The 17823-nt window shown below is 35.9% G+C and overlaps 3 protein-coding genes and 1 pseudogene across 7 annotated transcripts; 3 read left to right on the top strand and 1 right to left on the bottom strand.

Annotated features, from left to right (window-relative positions):
• Positions 1 to 1077: 1077 nt before the first annotated feature.
• On the top strand, positions 1078 to 7958 carry LOC111307609 (serine/threonine-protein kinase AtPK2/AtPK19-like). 3 transcript variants are annotated; one of them, XM_089751416.1, is made up of 11 exons: positions 1078 to 1264; positions 2056 to 3001; positions 3133 to 3215; positions 3293 to 3413; positions 3510 to 3683; positions 4392 to 4499; positions 4870 to 5097; positions 5916 to 6358; positions 6492 to 6665; positions 6880 to 7284; positions 7400 to 7958. In XM_089751416.1, the coding sequence occupies exons 2-8, from the start codon at positions 2327 to 2329 to the stop codon at positions 5988 to 5990; spliced, it is 1464 nt and encodes a 487-aa protein (XP_089607542.1). In that variant the 5' UTR covers positions 1078 to 1264; positions 2056 to 2326; the 3' UTR covers positions 5991 to 6358; positions 6492 to 6665; positions 6880 to 7284; positions 7400 to 7958. The 3 variants fall into 3 exon arrangements, with proteins under 3 accessions (XP_089607542.1, XP_089607544.1, XP_089607543.1); XM_089751417.1 differs by having other exon boundaries at positions 1263 to 1858; XM_089751418.1 differs by lacking the exon at positions 4392 to 4499.
• On the top strand, positions 5987 to 7958 carry STN8 (Protein kinase superfamily protein). The gene is made up of 4 exons (XM_022905645.2): positions 5987 to 6358; positions 6492 to 6665; positions 6880 to 7284; positions 7400 to 7958. The coding sequence occupies exons 1-4, from the start codon at positions 5987 to 5989 to the stop codon at positions 7742 to 7744; spliced, it is 1296 nt and encodes a 431-aa protein (XP_022761380.2). The 3' UTR covers positions 7745 to 7958.
• Positions 6977 to 11813, bottom strand: LOC111307610 (mannan endo-1,4-beta-mannosidase 6-like). 2 transcript variants are annotated; one of them, XM_022905648.2, is made up of 6 exons: positions 10952 to 11813; positions 10563 to 10842; positions 10245 to 10439; positions 9947 to 10069; positions 9651 to 9862; positions 6977 to 9425 (listed from the first exon to the last, which is right to left on the bottom strand). In XM_022905648.2, the coding sequence occupies exons 1-6, from the start codon at positions 11146 to 11148 to the stop codon at positions 8993 to 8995; spliced, it is 1440 nt and encodes a 479-aa protein (XP_022761383.1). In that variant the 5' UTR covers positions 11149 to 11813; the 3' UTR covers positions 6977 to 8992. The 2 variants fall into 2 exon arrangements, with proteins under 2 accessions (XP_022761383.1, XP_022761384.1); XM_022905649.2 differs by having other exon boundaries at positions 10958 to 11797.
• A 1936-nt stretch (positions 11814 to 13749) lies between these two features.
• Positions 13750 to 17113, top strand: LOC111307607 (receptor-like protein kinase FERONIA pseudogene; annotated as a pseudogene). The gene has a single exon (XR_016331896.1). The product of XR_016331896.1 is annotated as a receptor-like protein kinase FERONIA pseudogene (transcript).
• Positions 17114 to 17823: the final 710 nt, after the last annotated feature.

Here is a 17823-nt window from a genome sequence, read left to right as displayed (position 1 = left end):
AAAATTTTTTTATTAAAGTAATTCCAATTAAAGTTTTTAAATTTTAATATATCTTATTATTTTAATTAAAAATATTATTTTATTTATATATATTAATTTGAGATTGAGTATAAATACATAATCAAATTTAAAATTAAATATAAAAGTCAAATTAAATTTTATTAAATGAATTCAAAAAATTTATTTTTTTATTTAAAATCAAATTAAAATTTAATTGAAACACTAAATTCAAATTGAATTGAAAATTTTTGTTACATCAACTTGATTCACTAGCATGCAGTAACACATGCTCAAACTTTCTTGTTAGAGCTATATGGATTTCAAATTGAGGGCCAAATTTAGGGATGAGAAAAAAAAATATCTTAAACTTAATCCAAAATTATAATATTTGATTAAGTTTGAATGATTTTTTTTATTCAATTCAAAGGATTCGAATATTAAATATATATGTTATATTTGGATCAAGTTTTAAATTAAGAAGTAAAAAATTAAAAAAGATTAAATCGATTCAAATTATATATATTTTAATTTTTATATTTATTTTAAATTTTTATAAAATAAAATTAATAAATTTATATCAAAATTTATTTAAATATATTAAAATTTTATATTAAAATAATATATAAAAATTAATAAATTAAATCGAATTAAATCGATAAAATTTAATTTAATTTAATTTAAATCTAATAAAAATTTTATTTGAATTTAAATCAAAATTTAAAATTTTATAATATTATATAATATTTAAAAAAATCTAATCAAATTTAATCCGATATTAAACCCACGGCGCATAAGGCATCATGCCTTTTTTTTCCGTAGGTCCTAATCTCTTTTTGACCAAAAAAAAATGCAAAGGGCATTCTCGTAATTTTAGAATGTGATTTTCTCACGGTAGGCTGCCTGCCAACTCAAAAAGGAAAAAAAGCATAATTTCCGCCATGCCAATCCATCTCGAATAAAAATCGGAATAGCAGCATATTCGAATTGGGTCAAAGTAGATTTTTTTTTTTCCCTTAAAAGAAAGCGACCTAATCGATCAACCGTTATAAATAAGCCAAGTGAACGTTCAATGCATTCATATTATTAAATTAAACAAAAAACAAAGAACAGAATAAGCGGAGGGTTGTTATTGTTTTATATAGTGGCGGCGTCGCGTTGCTTCATCCCTGAAGCATTCGTTTCGTAGAAGAAACCAAAGAAAGCAGTTCCCTTACGCTTCACCATCCCTTCTTCCGTCTTCTCCCTTCCCTCGTTCCCTTCCCAGGTAATTCTTTTCTCTTTTCACTTTAACCTTGCCTTTATCTCTTTCTGCTCTTTCTTTTTACATGTTACTCGTTGCACAAACAAACGTGTATGATGGATCATGGCGTCCTTATTGTTAGATGACCTTGAATATTGTATTTGGTTTTGGGTTTGATGGTTTTTTTTCATTTTTATAATACAACTAACAAGTTGTTAGCTTTGTTTGAGAATATTATCAAGTAGTCAAATTTCTGCATGCGTTTGTTCTTCCTTAATCTTTATCATGTTTCTGTTCATTAATCATCTTTAGATTTCTTTAAGCTCACGTTTAAAAAAAAAAAAGCCAACAATTGTTTTGGCTTTGGAAAATCCTTGTAAACGTCAATTTTACAAATTTAGTCGTTTTTCCTATTTTATTGATCATATTTAGAGTAAATGTAGGGACTTCAAATCGTAAATATTTTCCAGAACAAAACGGGTGTTAAAGTTTTCAATTTGGTTTCAAGGCTAATCCAAAAGAAAAAAAAAAAAAAAACCCCACCTTGTTATATGGTTGGCCTATGAACTTTCAACTTTTGAATTCAGTTTACATGCTAAACTTCTTCTTTTGATCTTGGTAATTTTCTCTTCAAAAGTTTTGATTTTCTGCTTTACCCATAATTCATCATTAATGAAACAAGATCAAATTTTGAATTGTTTCCAATTTTTTTAGTTGAATCAATTTCTTGATTATCGTTGTTATGTTAGAAAAGTAAGATCATTTTATTTTTCTGTTTCTAATTTTAGGATCTTTTTGTGAACTTTGAATGGTAGATTTGATTGCATGCTCTTCATGAATTCAAGAACCACTGGATCATCCACTGTTTCCTGTGAATCGGGAAACAAGAACAACTTCTTCTTCTGGATCTTGTTCTGCTTGCTTCCAAAGTTTCTTGGAACTCCTATCACATACGTCAGCTTTATATTGATCAAGGCCATTGATAGGAGTTCTGCAGTAGTGCACATTTAGGAGACTTTGAGAGGGGGGGGGTTGAGCCTTACTCATCAGTCGTGTTTCAGTTAGCCAATTTGCCTCTTTGATGATATGGTTTCCTCACAGTTAACTGGTTTGACCAAGGGTCGTACATGTAAAACATTTGATCCTAAGTTCCTGTTTCCTCCTCTAGGAGCTGTTGCACCCGAGCAGGTTGAGTTAGATTTCTCCGATGTGTTCGGCCCCCTACCAGTTCAGGCTTCAATAGAAGTCAACTGTGGTGAACTAGACAGCACCGTTTCTGCTGCAGGTGCAAGTGAGCTCATTTATGATGAACCAGCTATTGTTTACAGCCGCTCACATTCTTTGTTCGGCCCCTCTTCTTGTGTCAGTCAATCCTTGAAGCTAAGCAAACTCACTTTACGTGAGACGGGGGATTCAGTGGATATAATAGAGTGTGTTAAGGAAGAAACCATCAACGAAGTTGAGGAGCACTCTTTTGGAGATGGTGGTGATGAGAAGTCCCCTAGAGATGTTAATGGAGATCACTCGAAGGTTGGGAGCATAGGCATTGAGGATTTTGAGGTTTTGAAGGTTGTTGGGCAGGGTGCATTTGGAAAAGTATATCAGGTTAGGAAAAAGGGCACACCAGAAATTTATGCAATGAAGGTCATGCGCAAGGACAAGATAATGGAGAAGAATCATGCCGAGTACATGAAAGCTGAGAGGGATATTTTAACAAAAGTTGATCATCCTTTCATTGTCCAGCTCAAATACTCATTCCAAGTAATTTCTAGCTCTTCCATGAATCTAATCTTTAGAAATTTATTTGTAAATGCTTTTAACATGCATTTAAGGAATTATAATTTGCTCATGCCTTATAGCTAACGATTTTTATCGAAAATATTCCTTTGCAGACCAAATATAGGCTGTACCTTGTTCTGGATTTCATTAACGGGGGCCACCTTTTCTTTCAGCTTTATCACCATGGTCTTTTCAGGTATTACTATTTTTCTTGTATTTTATTGTTATAAGGTGGCCAACAAATAGTTGATGTAAGTTTCATTTATTTTTCAGAGAGGATCTGGCTCGTCTCTACACTGCTGAGATTGTTTCTGCAGTGTCGCACCTTCATGCAAATGGCATAATGCACAGGGATCTTAAGCCTGAAAATATTCTTTTGGACGCTGATGGCTATGTATTCATTTCTCCCTCTTTATCTATATATCTTTGTTTGTGTCTGCTGTAACAGGAGTAAATTAAAAATAATCATTTTACCATTTTTTTTTTGTAGGCAATGTTGACTGATTTTGGCCTGGCTAAGCAATTTGACGAAAATACAAGATCAAACTCATTGTGTGGAACAGTGGAATATATGTCACCTGAAATAATTACTGGGAAGGGACATGATAAGGCTGCTGACTGGTGGAGTGTTGGGATTTTATTATATGAAATGCTTACTGGAAAGGTAGGTGCTTTCATCATTTGCTGCTTTCTTGTCTTTGTATCAAATGTCACTTTGTTGGATGTTCAAATACTTCCTTTGATTTGTTACTTACCAGTTTATTATTTGCTCTTTCATAGCTTTTGTTTCTATATGCAAATTTTGGTAGACTGGGTTTTTGTGGATCCTTAATGTTGACATTAATGAACAAATTTATCTAATCATGATGAATTTCATTAAGAAACTGGTAGCATGGACATACAGTTTATTTACTTGATTTCTGTATTTGATGATGAAATGGTCTTCGGTATGAATCTGCATAATGTCGGTGCCTATATTAGGAATTTACTTGATTTTGTAGATAAGCATATCAAGCGTAGAGAATGACATAGGAATGACAGCAAAGAGCAAGCACTGGGTCAGACAGAAGGTCTATGGAGTGTGATATCCTTGGTTGACAACTGAAAGCATAACTTATCTTTGAAAATGGGTAGCCATGCTTTGCTCAAGATAAAGACATCATATGACTTTGTAACATCTATGTATGACCTCTTAGGCCTGTCATATAGAACTGCAAGTCTCTTAAAGAACTTATCTCAATAACATAAAAAATATGTTTCTTTTTGCTGCTATTTCAACATTTTTTAGGTGCATTTTGTGAGGTTTCTATCTTGCTGTGATGGCAGTTTATGGGAATTAAACATTGATTTTTGTTGCTTTCTGTTCCTGCAGCCCCCTTTTATAGGTGGAAACAGGGAAAAAATTCAGCAAAAGATTGTTAAGGAGAGGATAAAGCTGCCCACCTTCCTTTCTGGTGAAGCACATTCTCTGTTGAAAGGGGTAAATATTCAAAACATTAATTTATGTTTCTCATTTCCTCCTCTCTGGGTTTTGAGTTCAACACGTTATTGCATCTTTCTGGTTGATTTCATGATGGTAAGTTAGGATGTTGGGAATCTCCTTCCATCCTCAATTCACATCATGAATGAATGTAAATACTCCAGTCTAGAACTGTGTCTTTTCTGTTTGATGATTGACCTGGCGTTCCTTGCTTGAAACAAAACATGAGTGGGTGATCCTGCTAACATTTTTGTTTTTTTTTTTTTTTTTGGGGGGGGGGGGGGGGTTGGGGTGGGAACAAGGAGGTTTTCTTTTTTTTTTTTTTTTTTTGAGGAACTGATTACTGATAATTGGTTTTCTGCTGTTTTAGCTGCTACATAAAGATGTCAGCAAGCGCCTGGGAAGTGGACCAACCGGAAGTGAGGAAATTAAGCGACACAAGTGGTTCAAACCAATCAACTGGAAAAAACTAGAGGCGAGGGAAATCCAACCCTGTTTTCGTCCTGAAGTTGCTGGGAAGCATTGCATTGCCAACTTTGATAAGCGATGGACTAACATGCCAGTGTCGTTTTCTCCAGCTTCTAGCCCAAAGACCAATGTAAACCCTTTCACTGATTTTACTTACATAAGGCCTGTAACACCCTTTCCTTCAGAGTAGTTCCCTCTGTTACTGTGTTTCGGCTTGGACCACACGATTACGTGTTTGAAAAGATCTTTGCGTTTTGCTCACTTATAGCAAGCCTGAAATAGTATTTAGTTTGGAAGCCCATTTAGTACGTTTTTAATCAAACTGGTTTCAAATAAGGAAGAAGGCCAAGTGTTCTATATTTGCATTATGTTCTGTCCTCCATTTATAAATGTTAGTTACACTTGAGCATTTTAGCTCAACTACTATGTTCTGTCCTCGATTTAGAAACTTTAAGGTTGCTAACTTCACCACTTTCAAATGAGATTGTTTCCATCTGTTTTTCCAAAGATATGACAAACATATGAAAGGAGAACAGAACGATAGCATAACTGCTTAGCTGTAAGGCCATCTTTGTCTTTTTCTTTGATCAAGGGCCCGGTGCCAGTTAAAGTTAGCACCTTTTTGCTGACTGGAAATCAAGTCGGGGCTGTTTTGTATCCACATATATAGTGCTCGATGGATAAATCTATGAAAGACACGTGGAAAAAGACTAGCCTCTGGCCCTTCTGCAGTTCTGCTTAGCGCTGATGCTTCGATTTCAACTTGTTAAAAAACAACAGAGATAAAAACATAGGAGTTCACCTTTTGAAAAACCAGTATGGCTTCCCTGCTCTGTCCTACTTCAGCAAGAGTTCAGCAGAATCCTAAAATTCTTTGCTTCTCTCCTCTGAAGTTCATTTCCCAAGTTAATCTTTCTACTTTAACAAATCGTCTCAAATGTAACCCAGGAAGGTGTAATGCATTCTTTGGCAGCATCCCAGATGATTTGTTGGAGCGGTCTTTGTCTCAATTACCTGTCATGAAATCCGGGTTTGTTAGGTTTGAAACCGTTACGGGAGAATTAACAGAGGTGCAGAAGTGGGGTTTCATTGTTTTTGCAGGGCTTACATGGATATACTTGACTGCAAGGCCAGGTGTTCTTCTAGGTGCCATTGATGCTTACCTTCTTGCTCCTCTGCAACTAGGATTGGACAGCTTGACTGGTAGGAGGAGCTTGAAGAGGAGTGATTTTTTGGTTGGGGATAAGCTGGGAGAAGGGTCCTTTGGTATTGTTTATTCTGGTGTGATTGTTCCAAAGAATGTTTCTGTTGAAGAAAAAGTACCAAAAAGAGGAGGAAGAAAAGCGCTGGACATGGATGGTAGGTTTAAGGAGAAGGTCATTCTCAAGAAGGTAACTAACTGATCATTTAAATGCACTAGTCGGACAAATCATATTGATATTAAGCTTTCCTTCTCTCTACATTGGAATATAACTTCGATGCTATAAAAATATTTTGTAAAATTTTGTTCTTGGGAATCTGCAGGTTAAAGTTGGTGTCCAAGGGGCTGAAGAATGTGGAGATTATGAGGAATGGTTTAATTACAGGCTTTCAAGAGCAGCTCCTGAGACTTGTGCTGAGTTCCTAGGAAGTTTTGTTGCTGATAAAACAAATTCACAATTCATAAAGGGTGGGAAGTGGCTTGTTTGGAAATTTGAGGTACGATAGCCGGTTGTAAATATGCAAAATTCATCTAATCTCCTGTTCTTACTGGTTAATTCACTCTGAAATTTGTAATATAATGTAAGATTAAATCAACTCTATCTTTATCTATTTAAATGCATGAAGATTATTGCAGAGTTATCAGTTCATGTAAGGATTCTTGTTCTCGCATCATCAATCAGCACTAATTGTAAAGATGTCAATGTGACAGGGGGACCGAACACTTGCTGATTACATGAAAGAGCGCAGCTTCCCATTAAACATAGAGTCTGTCATGTTCGGACGTGTGTTGCAAGGAGTAGAATCTGTTAAACGAAATGCATTAATCATCAAGCAAATAATGCGCCAGATTATTGCTTCGCTTAAAAAAATTCATGACACAGGTATTGTTCATCGTGATGTAAAGCCAGCCAACCTAGTGGTGACGAAACGAGGACAGATTAAACTGATAGATTTTGGGGCAGCAACTGACCTTCGCATTGGCAAGAACTATGTACCCAACCGTGGGCTCCTTGATCCTGACTATTGTCCTCCAGAGCTGTATGTCCTACCAGAGGAAACACCAAGTCCTCCTCCAGAGCCAATTGCTGCTTTTCTTTCTCCGATTTTATGGCAGGTATCGTTTCTCTGTTGTTTCGTTTGTATTAAAATACTACTGCTTCTGTGAGTTGCATATGCTTGAAGTGCCTTTCAAAGTGCTAAGTTAGTGGAAAGTGTAATCATTGTTGCAGCTGAACAGTCCTGATCTATTTGATATGTATTCCGTTGGCATTGTACTCCTACAAATGGCAATACCTTCCCTAAGGTCAACAGCATATTTAAAGAACTTCAATTCAGAATTGAAAGCAGTTCAATATGACTTGAACCAATGGAGGGAGAAAACCCGGTTAAGGCCCGATTTTACAATTTTGGATCTTGAGTCTGGTAGAGGATGGGACCTAGCAACAAAGTTGATTTCAGAAAGAGGTTTCCTTAGAAGGGGGCGTTTATCTGCTGCTGCTGCTCTGAGGCATCCTTACTTTTTGTTGGGTGGTGACCAGGCAGCTGCTGTTCTTTCAAAATTCAGCTTTAACTAGGCCAATGTGCTGCTGGCGGACTGAGTGAATCTTTGCCCTTTCGAGATCTTTCATTATATTTCTTTTGGTCCTTGCCAGCCTTTCCACAAGTTGCTCAATGTATGCAAAATGTACTTACGCATTCAACTTACCCTGGCAGCAATTACAGTTACATTCTTGATATAATTTTTAATAGCTGATTTGATATCACAAGTTACACATTTTCATTTTCAAAGGTGAAGGTCCTTTTTTGTCATTTTGATTTGAAATAGCTTGTTCTAGTTTTTGCAAAATTACTTCCCCAATCAATGCCAAAACATGGTTATGATATGACCATGACGTACCGACCATATTATCCAATGTCATCTGGAGAATTGTTACACAAAGTCATACAATAGTTTTGGCATCAGTTGGGAATTACATTGGAACACAGAGAAAAGCATGTTAGAAGTAATCAGAAATGCAACAGCCAAACACTAGATTGCACTTCCTTGCTCCACCAGCTTAAAGCTAACCGATTTTAGGTTCTGATATAATTAATTACTGCTGGTAAGTGGTTGTAACCTTGAATCACTCATTCAATCCTGTGATTGGGAAATGGCAACATGATAAGTTGGGAACAAAGAGCCTGATAATCTATTTGAGTGAGAATTTCCGCGTGAAAGTGAAATAAACATTTCTTCCTATTTGCAACTAAATCTGCTAAAAGGTTACTGCTTAAGAATAGTGACAGCAAAAGAAAATTGCAATTAACATCCTAATTGGAAAAGCTAAATGAGTAAGAGAAGCAAATCTAAAAAGAATTGTGGTTCTACTGTGCTTGCTCTGAATCCAAACAAAATTACTAGGAATGCATGGTATTATATGGGAAAGAAAGGAACTACTATACTTACAGCCAAAAGAATTTCCTGTGTGTAAAGCTTACACACGATGTTTGAAGTCTGGAATGTGCATATAAGTTTACAGCAGGTATGGTATCCACGCTCTGATCCACATGGACTAGATATGCTGGAAAGAAATGCTTGGAACAGTTTGCAGATAGAGATAGAAAGTATTGATGGAATTAAGTAGTGTGATTAGCTGATATAATGTGAAAATCATGTTGTGGAGACCATTGCTGACATATTACAACTCCACAAAGATCTTATTTGTTCCTCGTTTTCTCTTTCATTTCTCATTTTGCATGTATAATAGCTGTTTGTTATCTATAATAACCATCATTAAATATGTTTGATCTTTCCTGGAAGGACCCTTCATCCATAGACAGTTTTACAGATCATCATGGTAGAGGAAAGCCTCCAAAGCATTTTTCTTCTTGCAACCCCAACGGCATCTCCAAGAACACATGGAGTTATAGATTGCGAGTCTTGTAGAATGAAGGGATATTAGGTTTGATGTTGAAGGAGACTTTGCAAGGACAATTGCATAGCCATCATCCATGTAGTCTGTCCCATCAGGGAACAGCTGCCACAAGAGGCTCCCAGCCCCACTCCCTCCTTTCTTTGTCGAGTTCAAGAGTGTTTTGTACACTGTGCTAATAAGAGTGTCTCGGAAAGATGAGTTGTAGCCAGGGTCTTTTGTAGAGACACCAAACTCAGCAAAGATTACAGGCATCCCTAGATATTTCTCAGCATCTTCTATGTGGGCTTCCATCCATGATGTTGTGAATTGGAGATGAGCATCAGAAATAGTTTGTGAAATCCTTCACAAATTAATTAAATCATCTATTAAGACACATGCATAACATGGAGAAGAGTAGACAATGAGCATAGGCAAAAAAGCATATTATGATGAAGAGACATGCGTATGCTGGAGTTTAATATGTTGCTAATGTTAACCCGCCTGATGAATTTGCTTAATGTATGTAATATATTATAGGAAGTATTAAATGTTTTACTATAGTTCCAAAACGAGTGATAGCTTTTACCAGGAATCTGCATAAATGTGAACAGATGCAAAATCAACTCCAAGAGCCTGATGGTTTCTTATAAAGTCAGTTCCAACTTGAGTTGCATACGAATTGGGGTTGAACTGAGTCCTTGACGGTGCTGAGGGGCCATAAAATCCTTCTAGTCCAATTTCAACCAAGTGCTTTGCATCCAGGCTCTTCACGTACGCAGCCATTTCTGCTATCCATGACTTGAAGATAATAACAACAGTAGAATTTAGTGGCTTATATACAAAGCTAATTTTATTTCACTAGTTTTTAGAAGAAAACCAAACCTGCAGCGTATCGCCAGAGGGATCTGAGGTGCATCGAGGTTCGTTCATCAGTTCCCAAGCGAAAATTGTAGGGTCATCCTTGTAAGTTATATTTGTGAATGTGTTGACTCTATTTAGCACTGCCTACATAGCCAAAAAAATTACAGAGATAAACAGAAATGTAATTACTGATGTAGGAGTTTGCAACATGCTGATATAATGTGCATGCAATAAGCTCCACTTTGTCAAACCATTGAGAATAGAGTTGATCAGCAAATTCAACAAACAACACTGTAACATATAGTTGAAAAGAACTTACCTTAACGTGGGCCTTGTAGTAACTTCTAAGAGTTGGATGAGAGAAGAATTCATCATCAGAAGTCAAGTTGAGGCCGGCAGCCTTCCCCCACTTGACATATTGTGCCTTGCCACCATATGCATCCCAGTTATTAACCAACGACAATATGAGCCTGATCTTGTACTTCTTTGCTTCACTCACCACAAAATCCAAGCCCTGCACTAATTTTCAAACAAAACCATATTATCTGATTCTGATGAATGCCCTATGCCACTGGTTCAAAACCAAAATTCACAAAAAATTGAACAGCAATGTCAACACTCAGAATGAAATTAGTACCTTGAATACTTCCTCATCATAAACTGACGGAGACTTCTGAAGGGCTCGCCACTGGCCATCATTAAAAGCCCAAGTCCTGCAAACAGTTAGTCCTACTGAAGATGCTTGTTGGAACAATTCAGAGACCTTTCCTCTCGTGGATTGATCAGCTGAAAATACCATCAGCCAGTAGGTATTGAATCCATTGACATAGAAAGGTTGACCATTAACAACAAACTGGTTCCCCTTCGTCTCCACCATTTGCCAGTCATCACCTTCCACGTCTTCCACATTATAAATCCTGAACAAAGTAAAATCACGAATACATTAGATGCAACTGTTGAAACTTGAAACTGATACTTGAACATCTGAAAATTCTTATAAAATTGTGTGCTCCACTGATTAGTTACCCGTGCCTTGTGCTAAATTGTGGTGAATAACTCATGGCTTCCTCCACCATGGTTTCAGTCTGCTCATTCCCATTAAAACCAAAGACATTGGTCCCCAAATTTTCGAAGAAAATAATAAAAAAGGCCAATGGAAGAATGAAGCATCTATTGCAAGTATCCATGGCAGTGAAAACTGACCCAGAAGCTGTACTTTGCATCTTCCGAGGATAACATATTTATACACGCATCGTGTAGTGTGCAACAATGTCTATCCAGATGTAATACTAATCTTTGTTCTTAATGCATGTCCGAAATCGCGAAACAAGAAGAGTAGGGAAGAGGGAATGATCTGTCTAGCTTTGACGCTAAGAAAAAAAATTCTTGCTTTGGTCTGGCATTCAGTCATTGCCTTCCCTTTGAAATGCAGATAGGGTAAGATGATAGGCTGATGGGGAAGACACTAGAAACTGAATTTGAAGGAAAAGGAACTTGGGCTATCTACGGTCTACAGCAACATATATCACTCCCAAGTTAAGTTTTTGAAGTGGGTCCAGACACCTGAGTTCAACAAAGTTTTAGTTGATAAGCGAACATCATAGCATTTCTTGGGATACAATCTAACTATAGTGTCCATCAATAAAACTTGCACTTGCAATCTAAAGCAAGCAAGCAAACAGGAAAGAAAGAAAGAATTTGGCACTCACTCTGTGTGTGCAAATATGAGAAGTTGTTAGAAATGAGACTTTAGTTTCTGCAACAGTGCGTGAAAAGAGAGAGGAGAGCAACAATATGAGTAAAGTCAAGAAGAGAGGACTAGAGGATCATGAGAAAGTTGGTTTGTGAAGTGGGTTTCAGCTTACAATGATTGCAGCAGGTAACTGATACTGGATGGAATGGTTTATATTGCACTAATCCTTTTGTTTTTCATCTACAGTTTACAAAGCTAATTTATGTGTGTTTGGTTTTTAGATTTCATTTACGTGTTTGATCAAGAAAAAACAGAGTGAGGCTAATTTATGTCCTTTGTCAAGGATAGCAAGGAGGAAGAATCTATAACTAATAGATTAAAACTTAGCACGGTGACATGTGGCAAGTTCATTGTTTGCCACGAGTCTTCTGTTTATTGTTTTTAATTTTTATTAAATTTTTTTAAAAAATAATATGTTTTGAAATAAAAAAAATTTCAAAAAGATTATTTACTTAATTATAATTGTAATAAAAATATAATAAGAGTTGAGTACAGAAAGAATGAAATGTTGTTTGCAATTATAATATCTTCAAATATTTTTATAAAAAAAAACTTCTAGATAATAAAAAAAAATCGTAAAAATATATTTAATTCATAAAAAAAGTCAACTTTTAAAATTTTAAAACTAATATATATTAAATTTTACATAAAAAATATAACTAAAAATAATCAATTAAAAAATAACTTACATGAAAATCAATTAAAAAATCTCACAAAAATAATAAAAATTCTTTAAAATAATTATCATATCTAAAATTTAAATATTTTTTAAAAATATTTAAAAAATATATATATGTAATTAAAAAACTAAAAATATTAGATTTGATATTTTTATAGTAAGTTACAAAACAATTAACAATAATCAATCTACACAAACAACCATAAAAAAAACTCTAAATATAAGATTTTTCAAATTTTTTTAAAAAAACCAAAAAAGATAACATTTTTAAAATTATTTTTTATAAAAATAAAAAAATCCCTTTGTGAATTTTCTTTTTTTTTATTAAAAAAATCATAAGTTACTGCAAAAAAAATTATAAATGTTGAAATAAGAACAAATGTCAGCTCTTTTAATTATAAAAGTCAGTTGTATTAATTTTTTTATAAAATTGCTTTATTTTTTAATTATAGGTAAATGCATTTTTGTTAGGTTTGCTTAGCGGGTGATTTAATGAAGTTGGTGAAAAAAATTAACTGGAGGACAGCTGTAAGTTGGCGGGGCCCACATCACCCCCTCCCATGTGCAGCTGTTTCCCCAAAAGAAAAGAAAAAATAAAAATAAAAATCTTTCCACTTTATTAGAAAATATAAATATAAAAGGAAAAACACGCGTTAACGCGTCGCCTACTTCATTCACGGGAATCGTCAATCTAGCTGTCATTCGATCATCAATAACCTCATCAGATACATTATAAGACATTGAAATGAAGGGTGTTTTTGTCCTTTCAACATTCAACTGTATATGTCTTCCTCACAAAAAAAAAAAAAAAAACAATATTACAACTCCAACTGCTAATTCAACGTTAACGCAACTAACAAACAAATTAATTTTATGTTTTAGTTCGTATAAAAGAGGTTGTTAAAGTTTAAGGGAAGCATGTTTCCATAGTTTTGTTTTTTATTTGTGAATTTTTATATCGTATTCACATTTGTTTATGCAATTTTAAAATAAATATGGTAATTTATGTTTCCATAGTTTTGTTTTTTATTTGTGAATTTTTATATCGTATTCACGTTTGTTTATGTAATTTTAAAATAAATATGATAATTTTTGTTTTTATATCGTATGAAATATTAATAATTTATATATTTATATTATAATTTATATAAAAAATTATATATTATAATTTGTGTTATATAAAAATATAAAATATATTTTTTAATTTTATTAAATTTATTTATAAATTTTATTAAAATTTTAAAATATATTATTTTTATATATTTTATTTGTATAAATTTTTTTTATGTTTATATCAGTAAATTAGAATAGTTTGATTTTAAAGTAACGGTATTTTTATTTTTTTTAGATAAAAAAATTATTTGATTTATAAAGAAAAAAAATACTTAAATTAAATCAGCTCAGCTGGGTGTTGGAATTCAGACACAAAAGTAAACTACCGAGAAACCAAGGGCGGTTCATTCATTTTCTGCTGCTTTAACCTGCTTCCTTCTCTTTCTCTCCACCCAAACAAGCGAAGGCCTTGTATCTCTGTGTTGCAATCTTCTCCGATTTCACTCAGTGAGTTCCCTCTTGTCTTCTCTTGAGCTTCCTAAAGGTAAATGGCTTGAAAGTCTGTTCATTTTCTCGTCTTTTACACGCAACCTGTTTTTCTTTCTTGCATTCTTTCAGATTCATCTATATTTCTTTGAGGTAGCTAGCTTGTTCTTTGGATCTGAAATCTTTATGCTTTTTTGGCTTTGGAATTCTGGGTTTCCTTTGGTTTTATCGTTCTTGTTTAAATATTAAGTCTTTTTCTGTCCCGGATCTCGCATTGTCAACTTCATGAGGAACCCAGCTCATCACTCCTTTCCTATGTCTGTTATCATTTTTGCCTCCTTGTTGTTTCAACTTGTCTTAGCTGCTGATTATGTACCAACTGAGAAAATTCTCTTAAATTGTGGTGAGAAATCTGATCTTACCGATAACAATAATCGGAAATGGACTCCGGATGTTGGGTCCAAGTTTCTGGTGGGAAGTGGGAATTCTGTTGCTGCCCAAGCTGCCACGCAAGATCCGGCGGTTCCTGAAGTTCCTTACTTGACAGCCCGGGTTTTTTTCTCAAGTTTCACCTATAGTTTCCCGGTAGTAGCTGGTCGGAAGTTTGTTAGGTTGTATTTCTATGCTAATTCGTATGATGGGCAAAATGCAACCAATGCTTTGTTTTCAGTCACCTCTGGTGCCTATACTCTGCTTAAGAATTTTAGTGCTGCTCAAACAAGTGAAGCTTTGAATTATGCCTTTATTATTAAGGAGTATTCCATCAATGTAGATGGTGACCATTTGAACTTGACATTTAGTCCTTCTACCGCTCCTTCAAATGCTTATGCCTTTGTCAATGGAATTGAGGTTTTGTCAATGCCTGATATTTATAGTAATACCAATGGGATAACGATTGTGGGCCAAAATACTCCATTCATCATTGATAACAGCACAGCACTCGAGAATGTTTACCGACTGAATGTGGGTGGAAATGATATCTCGCCTTCTGACGATACAGGTTTGTTTCGGTCTTGGTATGATGATCAGCCATACCTGTTTGGGGCAGCATTTGGAGTTACAGGAGTTGCTGATCCAAATGTCACGATTGATTATGGGACCATGCCTACTTATATTGCACCGAGCAATGTGTACACCACTGCTAGATCCATGGGGCGGAATGCTTACATAAACAGTAATTACAATTTGACCTGGATGTTCAGTGTTGACTCTGGATTCTCTTACTTGGTCAGGCTACATTTCTGTGAGTTTACAGATAACATCACTAAGATTAATCAGAGAGTGTTTGATGTCTTCCTCAACAATCAAACTGCTGAGCCTGGGGTTGATGTGATTGCCCTGGCAAATGAACAAGTCGATGTTCCTGTGTATAGGGATTACGTGGTCATTTTTCCTGGAGGGAATTCACAGCAGAATCTATGGCTTGCATTGCATCCAGACACAAGTGCCAAGCCTCAGTATTATGATGCAATCTTAAATGGTGCGGAAATATTCAAGATAAGTGATCCTAAAAGCAACCTTGCAGGGCCCAATCCGACCCCTGGTCCACAACAGGATGTAGTCGATCCATCATTGGCTTTGCCATCTCATCGAAGTCATTCAAAGAACCTGAAGGCAATTGTCGCTGGAGTAGTCAGTGGTGGACTGGTTCTAGCTCTTGTTATTGGTTTCTGTGTTGTTGCTGCTTCACATCGACGTAGGCATGGAAAGGAGACAAGCACAAGTGATGGCCCATCAGGATGGCTTCCTCTTTCGTTGTATGGAAATTCACACTCTGCAGGTTCAGCAAAGACAAATACCACAGGGAGCTATGCTTCCTCCCTTCCTTCAAACCTTTGCCGCCACTTCTCATTTTCTGAGATCAAGGCTGCTACAAACAATTTTGATGAGGCTTTACTCCTTGGGGTGGGAGGTTTTGGCAAAGTTTACAAGGGAGAAATTGATGGTGGGACAACTAAAGTTGCAATCAAGCGTGGCAACCCACTATCTGAGCAAGGTGTGCATGAGTTCCAAACTGAGATTGAAATGCTTTCTAAACTTCGCCACCGCCACCTTGTTTCATTGATTGGTTACTGTGAAGAGAACTGTGAAATGATTCTAGTTTATGATTATATGGCTCATGGGACATTGCGTGAACATCTGTACAAAACCCAAAAGCCTCCTCTTCCGTGGAATCAAAGGCTTGAAATTTGCATTGGGGCTGCTCGTGGCTTACACTATCTCCACACTGGAGCCAAACACACTATTATACACCGGGATGTGAAGACAACAAACATTCTTCTGGATGAGAAGTGGGTGGCAAAAGTTTCGGATTTTGGATTGTCAAAAACTGGCCCCACAGTGGATCATACTCATGTGAGCACTGTTGTGAAGGGTAGCTTTGGCTATTTGGATCCTGAGTATTTCAGACGCCAGCAGCTAACTGATAAGTCGGATGTTTACTCTTTTGGGGTCGTCCTCTTTGAGATCCTTTGTGCTCGTCCAGCATTGAACCCTACGCTGCCAAAGGAGCAAGTGAGCCTCGCAGAGTGGGCTGCACATTGTCACAAGAAAGGCATCCTTGATCAGATTATGGATCCTTATCTGAAAGGGAAGATAGCACCCGAATGCTTCAAAAAGTTTGCTGAGACTGCAATGAAGTGTGTGGCTGATCAGGGAATTGAGAGACCATCTATGGGTGATGTGCTGTGGAACCTGGAGTTTGCCTTGCAGCTACAGGAGAGTGCAGAAGAGAGTGGCAAGGGAATTGGTGGTATGGACATTGAGGAGGGGACCTATGAGGTAACCTATAAAGGCAAGAACTATCCTAATGCATCCCCTGGTTTTGATGGTAATGTGACAGATTCCAGGAGCAGTGGGATGAGTATGAGCATCGGTGGTCGCAGCCTAGCTAGTGAAGACTCTGATGGGTTAACACCTAGTGCTGTTTTCTCACAAATCATGAACCCTAAAGGGCGTTGAGATCAGAAGTGCAGAAGTGATTGTATTTGGCGAGAGCTTTAGCCAGAATCGGGCGAGCTAATACTCTTGCTGTTGTTAGCTGATCATGGAATCAAAAATTTGGCTGTCTTTGTGGTATTCATTTACTTACTATTATTATATATATATTTTTACCCCTTCACTACATACGTTTGGATCAAGTCAGTTGTTGTAATTTGTATCCAAAATTTCATGAAGAGTGTTAAAAATAAAATGTTGCAGTGTCGTTTGCATTTAACTGATTATGCTGATTATGACATATCCTTATTTCATGATACAAAACAACCATTCCATTGCTCCCATTTTGTTGATGGTTGAGAACAACGAGAAAAGAATACCAAGCAGCGTGGTGTGATCCATGTGGGTGGGGTCCTTGTTAGTTTGGTGTTATGTGTAAACGTCCATTGCATGACAGTGACAAATTGATTGTGATCAGCTGGCAAAACGTGGGATAGAATTATTGGGATAGCTGTCTGTCTATATATGACTTTCTCTACGCGGCCATATGAATTCTTTGAATAATAGACCTGGGATGGATAGTCAGTCTATAATGTGGCCATGGTCGTATCAAACTTTATATTATTTTGATAATGAGGATGACGATGATGATGATGATAATGACGAATGCATCCAAGTGTCGAGCACAAAGGCCCAAAAGGGTGACAGCGGAGTTTGATCTTCAAACTAGGAAAAAAAAGTATTTATCATTAAATTAAATTAAGATTATGAATTTTGGTCATATATATATATATATGTGTGTATATATATATATACACACACACATTATATACACACACATTTGAGGTCACAACAACTTTTGCCAACAAACATCTCGTTTGTGATAATTTAACTATATACCTTATTAAAATGTAAGATAGGAGTGCGAAACTGTATGAATATTTTGTTATAATATTTGCTTTTGATTGAACTTCAAATATGGCATGTTAT

This window comes from Durio zibethinus, chromosome 22 (assembly GCF_047325235.1).
Source record: "Durio zibethinus cultivar Kanyao isolate XHJ-2024 chromosome 22, ASM4732523v1, whole genome shotgun sequence".
In the NCBI taxonomy this organism is placed as follows: Eukaryota; Viridiplantae; Streptophyta; class Magnoliopsida; order Malvales; family Malvaceae; genus Durio; species Durio zibethinus.
Note: the sequence above shows the minus strand (reverse complement) of the source record. Positions and strands in the feature narration are given on the sequence as shown.